Source organism: Nestor notabilis, unplaced genomic scaffold, assembly GCF_000696875.1.
Source record: "Nestor notabilis isolate BGI_N333 unplaced genomic scaffold, ASM69687v1 scaffold3979, whole genome shotgun sequence".
Lineage (NCBI taxonomy): Eukaryota > Metazoa > Chordata > Aves > Psittaciformes > Psittacidae > Nestor > Nestor notabilis.
Genome location: NW_009943963.1, coordinates 66,207 through 81,797, shown reverse-complemented (window position 1 = coordinate 81,797; position 15,591 = coordinate 66,207). Strand labels below are relative to the sequence as shown.

The 15,591-nt window shown below is 36.3% G+C and overlaps 1 protein-coding gene across 1 annotated transcript in view; it reads right to left on the bottom strand.

Annotated features, from left to right (window-relative positions):
• Positions 1 to 836: 836 nt before the first annotated feature.
• Positions 837 to 15,591, bottom strand: part of RET (ret proto-oncogene) — a 35,937-nt gene continuing 21,182 nt past the window's right edge. The window contains exons 12-18 of the mRNA XM_010022197.1: positions 13,005 to 13,112; positions 11,274 to 11,488; positions 11,043 to 11,165; positions 8,167 to 8,237; positions 4,026 to 4,163; positions 2,730 to 2,829; positions 837 to 1,134 (exon numbers count right to left, since the gene is read on the bottom strand). Coding sequence (XP_010020499.1) covers positions 955 to 1,134; positions 2,730 to 2,829; positions 4,026 to 4,163; positions 8,167 to 8,237; positions 11,043 to 11,165; positions 11,274 to 11,488; positions 13,005 to 13,112 — 935 coding nt within the window. The 3' untranslated portion in view covers positions 837 to 954. The remainder of the gene's footprint in view (positions 1,135 to 2,729; positions 2,830 to 4,025; positions 4,164 to 8,166; positions 8,238 to 11,042; positions 11,166 to 11,273; positions 11,489 to 13,004; positions 13,113 to 15,591) is intronic.

Sequence of the window (15,591 nt, the reverse complement as noted above, 5' to 3'; positions counted from 1 at the left end):
CAAAGCCATGTATTAATGGCAACTTTTAAGCTAAAAGATCCAACTTTTCAAAAGTCATACTGCTTGAAGAATGAAAAAAGTATCTGTGATGTTAATAAGTATCTAAAAACATGTAGAGTATTTAATCAGGAGACAAAATGTAGGAGTTTTGGCAAGAACCATTTTTACTGTCCATCTCACCATCACAATATGAAAGCATATGTTCTTTTTAAAAACACTTGCTACATCATTCAATCAAGGTTTAGTACTGACATTTTCATAATAAATCAAAGGACGTGAAAACAGCTGAGTGTATTTTCAAAATGACAATTGTTAATTCAATATTCAAAGGACTTTACATGTCAATTTAGTCTGTATATAATACTTATATACAGTATTTCTACTTTCTGTATATATAATCTGGTTTCATTCTATGATACATTAAATAGACATTTCAGCTTATGGATCCAGAACACATTAACAGCAGCTGAAATTTAGAAATCCATCTTGATAAACAAAAAAATATTGCAGATGGGTCCTGTAACTGAGCTGTGGCAAAAAACAGTATTTTAAAAAAAAAATCTATTGCTTAAATTAGACATGCAGAATCTAACATATTTCCAATGTTCCTAGCCTCCCCCAATAGGACAGCTGAATTAGATACTCATTAGCATTTTATATTTCCCCTGAGATTACGTCCCTGATCTTTTTTTTCTTTTACTGTATGATATCTAGTCATTTTACTTATTTTCACATCCTTTTAAAAATGTTTATTTTAAACACAGCTGCAAAACGACTAAAGGATGATCCTGATGCAAACTTTGACATTTACCAAAATTAAAAACAAATGAAAGAACCCAAAAAGAAGCTTCCAAGCAAATTTTGATTGGCTTCATTCAGACAAGAAACACTGTAATGCGGTTACAGAGTCTGAGAACAGTGCAGAAGAAAAATCTTTTTTTTTTTTTTCTGTTGCTAGAATCTAGTAAATGCATGTGAAATTCTACCATAGAGTTTGTTTTCAATCCATGTGGAAGGGAGGGTTCGAGGGAGGGGAGCATTATTACAGTCCACGAGAGGTGTCTCCTCTTCTGAGAGCCCATCATCATAAAGTAAGGAATCAGAAGGTGTGGAAGCTGCAAGATCTAAGTAGTCCTAAGAAGTGAACACAGAAAAAGCTGGGTTAACATACGTGGCAGTATTGCTGGGTATAAAGGCTATTATGTACATCTGGTACCCTCAACACAAGTAACTACAGACCTCACTGCATTTGTCTTTTGATAGTACCTCTGGCACCTGAATAGGCTTTTCCTTTCTGCAACCATAGCATCTTTGGAAGTATCTGATTTGCCAGAACACTAGACATGCTGCAGACATATTAATACTTGCCTTACTTAATTCTGCACATCAGTAAAATAAGTGAGAAGTTAAAGTGCTGTGCTAACTGATTTGTTTGACCTTCAGTTTGTTATGCCTAATACATATGCATGCCTGAAATACATAGATACATATGTGTGATTAAAGGATAAGGTACTCAGATCTTCTCATCATTTTTACAAAAGCTATTACATAATCATGTATAAAATTAGCTGTGTAAATATTGCCAAATAAAACTTCTGATGCCGTTGTTCTAAAACTAAATATTTAGGTCAACCACATGAATTTGTAGGTTTTCATCAATGCTGCTGAATTGCTTTGATACAAAAAACAAATGTGAAGCATTTCAACTAATCTAAAATACACTTTTTCCTTTTCAAATGGCTTTTCCTTGGAAATTTACCAAAATGAAACTTTAAAAATGTAAAGTAACTATTCTATGATTAAGTTACCCAATTTTATAAACTGAAGAATCTTCAGAATGTTTCATTCAGAAAGGCAAGAAGAATGACTAATTACTCAAGCTCTATTTTGGATTTGCTTTGTCTTAATTATGGTGAGAATTTCAGAAAACTTGCCAAGCTCTGTATTACAAGTCTGCCACTGGACATGCAGATCGTTTGCATACTGGTTCTCAGCAGCTATAAGTTAGCAGTACAAGTCGGAGTGATTTAACGTATAGCCTAGACCTTTCACCCTTCCATTTTTTATTTAGAACTTACTTTTACATTCACATTCTGAGCAAAAGTGTTCGCATTTGCTGATTAGTCTTTTTTGCAAACAGTGTAAATACCATCGCATTCTCAAATCTGGTATTTCCTGGTTTTCATCTGTAACTGTTCCCCTTCCTGTAACTACTATTTTTTACTATTTTTAATAATTAAATGTGTTTATGTGCAAGTAGGTATGTATATATTTTACAGATATAGGCACCTTGGACTTATTTTTAGACCTTAGCATCCATTCATTCAAAGGAAGTCTATACAGGATTATAATAGTTTTAAAGTAACTCAGATGGAATTATACAGCTTTTGTATCTCTGTTGCTGTCACCACATAACTAAATAAGGCTCGAGGAAATACCACATTTTTTTCTTGTTCTAGGCTTCCTACAGTTATTTAAGACAGTTAAAGCGATTAAGGATAACTCGTCTGCATTTAGGGCTGAAGTTACCAAAGCCACTATATAACGTAATACTGCTCTCAAAAAGCTGAATGTATTTGGAAGAAACTAGGTATGTGCTTAAAAATTGATGAAAAGTAAACTACTCAGCTTTTTTAATAAATCAATCAATCAATCAATCATTATTTCTACATATTCAAGTTCAGGTGACCAGAAAAAACTTTCAAAACCTCATGCCTTCCCACACTTACCCTACTCTTCACCATCATTTTCTCTAGTTCCTTGCTGATCTCAGCAAATGTTGGTCTTTTATCAGGTTCTTGCTTCCAACAGCGTAACATTAGGTTGTACCTGTGACCCACCACAAAGTGAAAAAACAAAAAACAAAAAACAAATAGTTATTCTTAAAAGTGGGTCATGCTTCTGCTCAAATAATTTAGGGTACTGAAGTTGAACTGTGGTATGAAGGCTATTCATAAGTACATCAATCTTTGTTGTGTGTTCTATCAAACATTCCTTGAATCAATAACCGACATTCACAAGAATGGGCTTTTACTGTCATGAGTGCCTATGAGTTTAAATGATGATGCACTTGGGCTGTCCTTAAAGGACTGCAATCTTAGATTTCTTTCATTATTTTCACTTCCTCGAAAGGACCGGCCTCATGTAGGCGGTGCGCCAGATTCCCAATTGATTTGTTTTGCATGTGACTTTGAAGAAAAGTGTGTATCATCACTGATGTGCATCCCTCAAACCTGAAAAAGTCTGCTGTTATATCTGAAAGTAGAATTTTGTACTTCATCTGTTTAAATTCTGAAAAGTTTCTGTAAACTTTTCTTCAAAGCAAAGACTAACCTATTTGCACAAAATAACATCATTTTGATTACTGTTCTTACTGTTATTTTGATTATATCTGTTCTTATTCTATCTTCAACTACCTTCTACAGCATACAGTGTGGAAACTGAAGGAAGCAGAATTAAAGTCTTGGAGTTGAGTGACTATCAGACAGATACTGGCCAAGTTCTGAATGTGAATGTGAATCTCCAATCTGTGCCATTCATATTACTTTTTCTAGCTCAAGTGTTTTCAGGACTAAGTGATCTAGTCACAGAATTGCTCTAATTGTGGAAGTAGTTGGCTACAAGAACTACAGTGAGCTATTGAAAAGCACTTCATTTTTCGCCCTCATCCATGATCTCTTTCTTACTTGACTGGGTAAAGCAGAGAATGCAGTTTAAGAAAAATGGTCCTTAAAGTGGGCTCTCAAAGGCTGTCAAAAAATTTCTGAGTAAAACAATCTCAACCAGTCAGAAAACCATGATGTGGCTTGAATAAAAAAAGAAACTCAGTCATGGTCAGCTTGCCTAACTTACTAGTTATCAATGATGTAATACATGTTTGAGGAATAAAGTCTTATTCCCTGTTGAAACGAAACAAACAAAAAATAGTATTTATAGTATTTATATGGTATTTATTTAAAACTTTTTTTTTTAATATATTTATTCAAGAGATGTTTATAAATCTAATCAGATCAAGAGCTACTTACATTTCTTCACTGCAGTTTTCTGGTCTCTCCATTCTATAGCCTGTTTTTAGGAGGTTAAAGAGTCTTTCAGGAGCAATACCTGGGTAGGGATTTCCTCCCAAAGTTACAATCTCCCATAGCAGAACTCCAAATGACCATCTGAAAAAGAAGAAATGAGCTTTTACTTAGAGTGGTAGATTTCAAGAGCTTAGTATGGCTTTCACCCAACAAATCTTGAGAATCCAACCAAATTCAAGACATTGCTGAGCCAGAGAAGCTCTACAGATGTATACAGGGCCATCTTTGTTCCCAAATATCATTCATTAAAAAGGCTAGCAACCAAGAGAGTAGAGATAAGGCATACCCCTCTTTCATCCACTGACAAAAGCTAACTGTATCCTGGGAAGGCCCATATTGTCTAGACAGCAGAAAGAGAAAGTCCCTCCCATGGTTGTCCAGTCCAAAGGCTCCTGGAGGTGCCTCCCTTAGCACCTTAGGGAGTCTAACCTCCCTAATTGGCTCTTATAGTCCTCTTAAGAAGTGTCTAAATTTACACAGACTGGCTCAACCAGTTACCAAGGAACTGGTTTGTTGTCTTGACTATGAGGTTGTGCTTCTTTATATGTTCATTTCAGCACCTTTAATTTCAGCTGCTCTGTTAGGCCATTTCAATGGTTCAGGACTTAATTTTCTTCCTAGAGTTGATGAAGAAGAGGAAATAATTTATTCTGCAAATACCAAATGCCTAAAATATAGCTTAACATAGAACAGAAGACATTGATTTCTGAAACGAACAGAAGAAATAGAGAGTTTTTTGTAACCTACATTACTGATGAGCTCAAACAAAAAGACCTTACTCAACGGGTTGGAAATATTTAGATAGATTAAACTAGTCTGGTTTTGGAGGGTAGGCCAGGAGAAGAGATGCAAAAATGTTTTTCTTTCTTTAGGGGAAGGCTTTTTTGAGACACAAAGAAGCTACAAATTACTCCAAATCTGCTCAACTGACAGAATTGCCAAAATTTGGATGTTCAAAATTAAGGAAACTAGATAGCACTGTTTCACTCAAACAGAATACACAATGGGATGCATCTACAAGCAAAATTATATACAGTTCATGACAAATTATATCTTTTGTGTTCTCATCACTGGGTAACTTCTGTCAAAACTCCACTTTTAAGAAGATTTTAGGAAGTGTTGCACACCTACTGCCAAACCAAACAGCAGTGTGTTATTCCCTTTGAAAATTCCACCTCAAAAAGCTAGCCACAAACCTCATCTCCTGTCTGACTACATTCCACTTGTGCTTCTCACATTTTAAAGAACAATGGTAACCCAAAAGTACAGCAATAAAAACTTCCAAAATGGGCAGAAAAGCCAAAGTGAGTCTTACTCACTCCTAAGTAGTATGCTGCCGAATTTTTCCCTCATGCCATTCATTGAATTAATTTTTAATCACTCTGCACTTTCTTGAAAGCTTATGAATATTTATAGCATTTTCATATACTTTATTAATATACCTCCTCATACCCTTTTTGAAGCCAATTATGCTCTGCCATCAGGTTATAATTCTGTCCATGATTAACTCAAGTAAACTTTGTAGCATGGCAGATTTTTAAAATACTCCTCTTCTGTTTAAGAGGAATTTTACAGAATATGGAAGGATGGATCAGATGAATAATTTCTTCATTAATGCTGTTTAGTGAAACAACATATTGGAACAGAATGCTGTAGAATGCTGCAATGCTTCCAAATCATTATACAAATTAAGAACTATGGGAGGAGGAATGGGAGATGAAAAATTTCCCATTGTGCTATGTATTTTGCTGAATAAAAATGAGATCACAAAAAGCTAGGAAGGAAAAATATGTGAAAAGGAAGACAGCAGGCTAACTTTCCACTGATGTCATCGACCTCTGAGGCAAAAATGAGATTTTGTAAATGCTGGCAGTTGGTACTGCTGTTAGGCTCTGCTAACTGCTAACTATACAGAAAGCCTTTAGAAGGAAGAGACTGGAAAACAGAAACCAAGTATCAGAAAAAAAGACCATATTGGAATTGTTGTATATTTATATATACATTCTCCTAAAATATAACTGCAGCGCTACAAAAAAATCGAAGAATATTCATAAAATAGTATTTTCAGTTACTTTAATTATCTAATTATCTAATCAGTGCTGAAAAAAAAAATTACTTCATTTATCAGTTTGCTGCTGTTCAAACCTGGAACCTGGCGCTGCAGAGGATTTGCTTTCCAACTCTGTCTCTGTCTCAGTACTGTCCTGTAGGGACTTGGCTAAATTAGGAGCTGCTATGTAACACTCTCAGATTACTTCATGCATAATGACACAAACAGTGAAGGTGACCTCACCAGTGAGTCAAAGTGTGGTAGATATTTAGACCTTTTTATACCACTCTAGTGAAGCAGACCTACAAAGCACAATGCAGTGCTCTGTTAAGAAAACCTGATGCATCTCCAAGAAATCTGGTAAATCAGCATAGCATGGCTTTACACAGAGATACTAATTCAGATCGGGGAATCAGTAAAGCTACACAGCACCAGCATGCTGCCCAGGGCTCTGAGCTATCTTTCTTGATGCCAGCCAGCTGGGCAATCTCTGCATGGTGTTGTGTCACACACACACAAGATGGGCTCCTGGGCTTAATAGCAGCCAATCAAGACAACAAACAGACAAGAACAGTACTGGATCCAGAAGATCAATCAACAATCAAAGAAGGGGCAGTTACATGACAACACAATCTGTTCTGGCCCCAAACCACAGTGATAAATCTATTTTGCAGAAAATGAAGAAATTAAAAATATGCTAAGAAGTTTTTTAAAGAATTGTAACAATTCTCTGGGAAAAAATCATTCTAGAGAAGCAGGTCAGCATACGGATACTTGGAAGAGCATAAAAAGAGACCCAGGAAAACCTGTAAGTAGACCCAAGCAAAAGTGACATTGTCCCAACAATTACCCCAATCTTTTTTCTTTTCTTACTCCAAATGAAACAAGATAAATGAAAACATTTTAGAAATTATTCTTGTAAGGAATTTCCAAGGCAAGCAAGATATTCTGTTTCACTAGAACTGCTCTGACCTGCAGAGAAAAGTGTAAAAAGTGAATATAAATAATTTTGGAAGTACAAATCCAAAGGTTCTATTTGCACATACTGTTATTATCAAAGTGTTTTCTTCCCCAAAGTGAAATGTCATTGTGAAATGGCATTGTGATTGGCATGTCTTATCTTTGAGTTTAATGAAAACCTTAATTTTGCCAGATCCTCTTTCAAAGGGAAATATTGAAGGTATCAAACTGCCACCCAAAATGCTACCTAGCTGAAAATCAGGCATAAGTACTGCTGCTTTTGCAGTTTCCTAAAGGTTTTCCTCCTAAATAAATAATATTTAGTTTTAGTGTCTACCTGGTGATCAGTCACAACCATCATTCATCCCAGAGAGAAAGAAATAAAAGCATCTGATCCTGAGTTAAATGTATACATACGCATCTTCTGCCTGGCTCCTTGCTTATCAGATGAGAAAACAGCTCAGCTGCCACCTAATCATCCCAGGTGGAGATAGGAGCATAGCTATCTTCAGGATCTCTGTTTTCCTAATCATGCAAATGAACTTGTATCTTGGCACTGGAACCAGACTATTCCCCTAAGGTCTAAGGTAGCTGTCATTAAAATTAATTGAAGTTCTGTCACTGAAATCAACAGAAGTTAGGGCAGGCATTAAATTCTTCTTCCTTTCTTGCCAACCCATTCCTTATCTGCCAGCAAGTGTTACAGACAAGTGAAGAACAGGAACTGGATGTTCAGGTATGACAATTATCTTTAGCAAAGAATAATAATTTGTGTCAATTCACAGGCAACCATGTCACATGAACAGATCCAATCCTTGTACCTAAATTTTACCTGATTGTACTTAAATACCTCTGCTGAGTGTACCTAAATGCCTCTGATGATAATATTTTCTTCAGATTTAACTCAACAGCAAAAATCTTGCATATCATTGCCATCAAATGGTGCCATCCAGTCTGTGTTCTTCATGTCTCTGTGTAAGAATAACAGCTTTGGCTCCTATGTACCTTGTGTTTCCTCCCTCATCTCCCTAAACAAGTACATAAACCATAAAGAATGCAAGAATTTACACTTACACATCACTTTGTGTTGTATAGATGTGATCAAATAGGGACTCTATGGCCATCCACTTAACAGGTATTCGACCCTAGGAGAAAAAAAGGCAACATATAACTACTGGTCAGAAAATCAAGTTTCCAAGTGGAAAACCAAGGTATTTATCTTCAAAACTGTAACAGATACTCTATCTGTACTCTAGTATTTTCCAATGGACTGAATGATTTGGCATTTCGTAAGAAAAACAGTGAGGAGAACAACTATAAGAGTTTTTAAATTCACTCATTTATTTCATTCCGCACACTTCAGTAATCTAACGTGCAATGAGGTGTTTTTTTTCCAGGCAGTCACCAGTTTAAACTAGAATAGCTTCATCCAAAGAGTTAAATTCTTCAAACATAAATATCTACCTTTCCATTCCTTTTGGGAAATACATAAATGCAAAAATGATGGGGAATGACGATTAAAGACGAAGAGTTATCTTTTTTGTATCAGGGATGACACATAAATGGAAGCACCTGTATGTTAAGATATATTTAGTTTCAGAACTGTACCTGGACAGTCATATTCAGTTACTTGTTACTAAATTGAATCTACAAGTTGGTAGTTTCCACTGGCAGAAAGTCAGTGATAAAATCTGAGAAATTTGCCCCAGATAGTAATGAAAATCTAGCTTTGCAAAATTTCCAACATGTTTCATAACCTTCAAAACATCAGCAGGATTCATGACTTACTTGTTCTCATGAAATTCATATATATATTTATATATGCAACAACTGTTTCAGAGGGATTTGAAACTTATCTTTTTTCCTTGTTATTTTTTTCTTTTCCCTATTTCCCTATGCAAGCAGACAGATGCTAGTTAGGCTTCTTAGGCTCTGAATAATACTACAGTGACAAGTGTCTCAGAAGTAAAGAGAAAATACCCATTCAGTGCGTTAACACCCTGCCAAATAAAATGAAACTACCTTTATGTAATGCATCATTCTTAAAATACAGAGCAACTGGTATAGATCAATGTGCAACACATACATCAGAAGACAGCTAAATGAATGTGGCAAAGCTCTTTTACATATGATCATGCCTTCCAAAAGTTTTTTTCCCTTTCCAACTTACTTTGACTTATGAAACATTCACAAAAAACTGGCCTGAAAAAAACAGGGAAAGTTAAACTGAAAATTCACAGTATTTATGGAAATCTTTTCATAAAATTCTAACATTTTCACACTCACACACAAAAAAATCTGTTGGCAACTCTTTCATATTAAGTCACAGAAGGAGCTGAACCAACACTACTCATCTTAGGAAGAGTCAATAGAAAGTAGTGTCTGGCCTGGGTCTGACTTGTAAAAGTTCTGCTGATGTCAGTGACAGGTGGATACAAACAGGCAGAAAGTAGGATTTGGCTCGCTATATTCAACAGTATTTTTTACAAGAATAAATAAATGACAAGTCTTAACTTCGTAATCTCAAAGTTATTATGCTCAAGTGTTTCTTTTCAGGGAGATAGCAATATGATTCAACAACTCATCTTTCCATCGTATTTCCTTTGCACAGAGCTACAGATGAAGTGTTATATCCTGAATCCTGCCGTGAGCACTGAGCAGACAGAACTGTATCTAGGCACCTGACAACAATTTACTGTGGCAAGGAATTGCTTTAAATAACCTCTGGCAGGTATCATTAGCTCCTCATCTACCCCAACGTGTGATTTTGAACCATTTTGATTAAGATTCAGTATCTTTCATACTTTTGGAAGTATTTATACGAGGGCTTCAAGTCTTCTGCATAGATGTAGTAATTCCTGAAATTAAGATCTTTATAGAAATTGTCTGCCTTTTTTTTTTTCCAACTCCTTGGGAATTTTTTGTTTATGTTTTTAATTATAAATAGGAAAAGAGTCAGAGAAAAATGGTGACGGTTTTTGTTTGTGTTTTCAAGCAGTGTGATGAGGAACTGAATAAACCTCATTTATAATTGGGCTACCCTCTGCCTGTAAAAAGGTTAAAAGCTCCTGCAATGAAAAAAAGGTGTCATTCTTTGGTATATATGTTAACGAAACATGCTATTTTTAATCATCCTGTGTGAAGTCTCAAGCCTTAAGAAAAAGAAACAATTTAGTACAGCATGTTTGGCACATTGCTTTTGAAAAAACAATGGATCTCATCCTGCTCTTTACATATTGTCTTGCAACCCTGCACAGGATCACAGAACTGCTGAGGCAGATAGGGACCTCAGAGGAGGGTCAGCCACAGCACATTTCTTGACACTACTTCTACCCAGGTTTTGAGCATCTCCAGGCATGGAGATTCTCTGGGCAGCCTGTTCCAATGTTCGATCACTGTTAGTGTAAAAATGTTTTTTTTTCTTCTCTTTAAATGGAATTACTCATATTTAATACAGCTCCCATTGCCTCTTGTTCTGTCACTGGGCCACAATGAGAAGAGCCTGGCTTTGTTGGCTTTATTCCCTCTCATCAGCAAGTTTCCCCTGAGCCCTGTTTTCTCCAGGCTAAACAAACACAGCTGTATCAGCCTCTCCTTGCATGTCAGATGCTCCAAGGCTTTAATCATCATAGTGACCCTCCTTTAACTTTTAACGTCTACATATTAAACATAAATTGGTTTTGTTGGAAAGTCACCAAAAAGATTTGGAGGAGGTAATGGTGACTTAAACATATCTTTTGCATACATATATATAAATATATATTACTGTCCCACTGACTAAACTCATAATTTTGCTTCAACCTCATTTTAATTCTTTTAAAATAGAGCAATTATTCTAAGTTAATAAAAAATAGCTATTATCTTTTTCTTCTGTGCTCAAATCCTGCAGTATAAATTCATTCTCTAGATTAGGTAATAATTCCCACTACCATTTTTAATATGCACTGTACCTTACTCCTCTTGACATATGAATCTTCTTCATATACATCACGGGAGAGGCCAAAATCAGAAATCTTCATTTTGCGCCCTTCTGCCACCAATACATTCCTGGCTGCTAAATCACGATGGACAAGCTTTTGGAAGAAACCAACAATAGTGTTTATGCTTCTTGTGAAGGATCTGACTGCTGACATGTCTCTCTATCAAAAGGACAAACTCAGATCACTATTACACTGCCCTACCTTCATTTCTGCAAGGTACTGCATCCCTCGTGATATCTGCCATGCAAACGAGATCAGATCTCCCATTGTTAAGGCTCTCTCATCAGGGTTATCCAAGTAACTTGAATTTCTGTTGCCATCACTACCCACATAGCTTGGTCCCACTTTGCGACTTTCCCTGAGAAAACTGCGCAAGGAGCCGTATTTAGCATATTCCACAATTAAATACAGCGGGCCTGAAATAAACAAACACACTGGTAAGTAACCAATTAACAGATAACCATGTTTTTTCCACCCCCGAAAAAGCCTCTTCTGATCAACACATTGTTCTGAACAGTCCAGACACCTCTGGCCTTTACATAAAAAGCAGAGAATCAACCACGGAATCAGAATATTTTTAGCTTACATCCTCTAAACAAAGTGAGTGAACTTCAGCCTAAATCAAAGAAGAATTCAGACTCTTGCCTGTATTCCCACACCTAGATAATTTGAGACTAAAGAAGAGACAACCCTCTTACAAATCAGATCTGTGAAACACCCTAACTTAGAGAAACTTAAAAAAAAAAACATTTCTGGAGTCTGTGACACCGACCTCACAAATCATCTGCTAATTCCAGTGTTGTATTTAAGGTGCCTTTTCAGAGCACTTAGAAACATTCTGACATTTCAATCCATTAGTTTCTCCTCTCCATTACCCACATGAATAATACCTGCTCAGTGCTTTAATGCTAAATACATTTGTCTGCTGTATCAAAGCCCTCCCACCTCATACACTAATGAATTACCTTGATATTTATTAAAAGCCTGTGACTCAGAAACAATGCACTTCCTCTGGGATGAAAAAATACATTGTACTGGAAAGGAAAAAAAGAAGAATCCCACCCCACTGGTTCATTACCTTACTAAGACACAGAGATGACTCAGTCCTGAATTATATTCTCTGTCCTCAACTAAAAGTGACACTTTCAACAGAACTGGGGGGGCAAAGAAGGCAGGCCTGTGCTCAGGGTTGCAATATGCATACTGTGATTTTAGGCTGCATAATTACAGATGCAAAAGGAAGAGGATGTTGCCATGCAACTTCATTTAAAATGAACAGAAACTATTCATATCAGTTCCTACGCAGAACAATGAAAATTTGCTTCACTGGCAGTTTATAATATATGAATCTGAAACTTTTCCCCCCTTAAAATATACCTTTCAATGACTGCAGCTTTTAGCAACTATTTTACAACAAGAGGCAGACAATAGTTTTGTGACAGAGGAGGAAAACTGAGTATCAGTGTAACTATCCATCTATATTTTAATAAAAGGATCTGTAGTTATCTTTTGTTTGTTTGACTGATTGTGGGTTTCTTTCCCCAAAAGGAGATCTCACTCCCTGGATCAGGCATCAAAGCATTGGTTTAGTATGAATAATAACAACAATAATGAAAACTCAAACGTTAAATATCATCCACATTTAGCAACACTTTATGAGCATCAACATAATATGAAAATACACATTGGAAGTGAATTGGTAGTAGACTGGTTAAATTTAAATCAAAACATGTATTGAAGAAAACCATAGGAAGAATGCTTACACTGAAATAGCATTTCCCCTTCCCTTCAAACATCATTTTTCTTATGTATCTCCTAATTTTTTCAGCCAGCAGCAAATTTAAAAGGTGCTCAGCAATTATTAAGCAGTGGTCCAAACCTATCAATGAACTATTCTTTAATTCATCTTAATAAAGAGCTTCGAATATTTACCATCTTGACTGCAGGCTCCATACAGTTTGATGACATGAGGATGGTTCACCTGTTTCAGAAGGTTGAACTCTGAAAGAAGATCTCGCAGCTCACTCTGGGAAGCATTTTCTGCAGAAAGTGCCCAAACACACAGTAGTGGTTAGGAAAGCATTACTCAAGAGTTTTCTACGTACCGTCTGAAGTATGAGATCAACTGTTTATCCTGGAATTAGCAAGAGTCTGGAAAACTCTGTACTTCCCCACAGGAAAGAAATTTTCCCATCTCCACTGTCCCACAGTCATTCATATCAGAACCACGTGAATGGGACTGCTGCTGTTCTGGCTTGGTAAACTGGTCTAATCATCATTACTCTGCCCTGATACAAATGGTGACAGAACCAGTAGGTCAGCCAAGAATCGACCAGAGTCTCTAATGTCTTGCAGATGCCATGAAATTGTTATAGACCTTTTCTAGTGTTTTAAAGGAACTCTTCAGGGTGAATCAGTGCAGTCGAAGCTTCAGAAACATATGAAACCCAAGATTTTATGTTGATCAAACAAGAAAGACAAAAATACATTTTCTGTCAGTGTAAAAATCCACTAAACTACTAGCTTACACTTGTAGCACACATCGAGATGTAGAGTTCAGAAGCTAAATGCACAGTTCAGACTGATTTTACTGGGAGACATGTAAGCAGGCTTCTCTGGTGTCAGTGGGAATTGCATGACAACATACTGCCCCTAGAGGTTTTCTTAGCCTTTCAAGTCTTATGTTTTTGCAGGATTGTTCTGACTAACAAGTTTTCCTCTTAGAATGCACTAGGGCTTGAAGTAGATTCCTAGTTATAGAGACACCACAGGTCAGAAATAACCCTTTTCTACCTTATCCTTAATCTCTCTGACACACAGAACCCGGCAGACAGTTCCTTGAGTATTATTACTGGGCAGCTGACAAATATGTGGCCACCTTTACTTAAGGCTAATAAAAGGCAAGCTCAGCTTCTCTTTGGTACTGTACTGCATGTTTTTCCATAAAGGCTGTAACCACCAAAAGATTTATTTACATGTCTTTTTAAAATATGTGTGCTAATAGTTTTCCCTGGTCGTGATTTTTTTTAATATATTTTCTGTTCTACTGTGTGCTTGCATCAGTGGTATACATTTGTATGTGCCACATATTATCTTATAGTCTGAATCTCCATTCAGACTTCAGAGTCTTTTATTTCAGGGAGTGCAATACAAGATGGTCTCTCACTACTGGTAAGGACTACAAAAAAATATATATTTATTTAAAACAAAAATGATCAGCATCAACTTAATGCCTGTGAGAAAGTCCTATTTTTCTAGTTCTGGAACTGTGTAGCATGTGCAAGAACAGAACTAAGTTCCTCCTGTACCATGCCTGTTTGTCTGCTGGAGAAACTAACTTTAATGATGCACAAATGGAGACAACTAGCTCTGAAGCTTTATGCCCCTTCTTTTTAAAAATTGTGAATCATGTCTATTGATGGGTTTTTTTGTTTGTTTTCCCCTTTAATTTTATTGTAATGAGGACATTTGCATCATGCAGGAGATCAGATTTAATTCATATGAGAAAAGCAGTGATAATGGGCTGAAAAAAATACGCCTCTCTTCCTTCAAACCTCCATTCATAGCTCCAAGACTATTTTGGTTCAGCTATTACTTACTGCTCCTTGTTCCCTCCCCAATACCTAACACCAAGTTGACAAAGTAGGGAGAGTCCTACCATAGTCTGTTCTTAACCACAGACTGTGACCATCTGCACAGCTCAGACAGGAGATGATTTTCATGCAATAAGCAAGAGGCTTTCTCCTTTAACATTCTGGTATACATATCATTCCCTTCCAAAGACTGGGCAGAATAGAACCCCTTATACTTGGACAAATTACCCTCTTTGCACCTGTTACAGGGAAAGAATGGTGGTGTTGGCCTGATCCAAAGTAACTGTCCTTTATACTTCCTGACAGCGTTATAAAGACCACTGTGGGCTGATGCAGCATTTCTCATACTTCAGTTGTCATGTGTTAACCGTAAAGTTAAACCAACAACAACAGATAAATATTTGTAGAATGACATATATTCTCTGCAGTCAAGTTGGGAAATGGAATTTCAGGTGACTATCTGCACTGTAATTTACATTACAAAGGGATTCATTAGAACCTGAAGTATTACTGTAAATGTCAGATCAATTTATTAAAATAAGGTGCTTAAAATAAAGGATTACTCCTTCACATTATCAATTCTGTCAATTTTCCTTACTAATAGCTAGGGAAAGCTGAATGTCTTGGAATCTTAACTCAGTCACATGTTGTTGGTAAAAATGTGCTAGAATAAGCAGTGACACTGAATGCACAAATAAATATGAAATGAAATAATAACTAAGACTATTCTATTGATAACTGCATACAGGTTGTTACTTGACTATTACAAGTAACAGTTAATTAGTCTTCTGAAAAACTTAGTTCCTAGACTTCCTCCATATGACCTGTTCTCCACTGAACCTTTTGCAATGCAGACATGCACTTCATAATGAATTTATTTGGTAACACGATGGGACATACGGCATCTTTGCTCTCAAGTAGCAGCA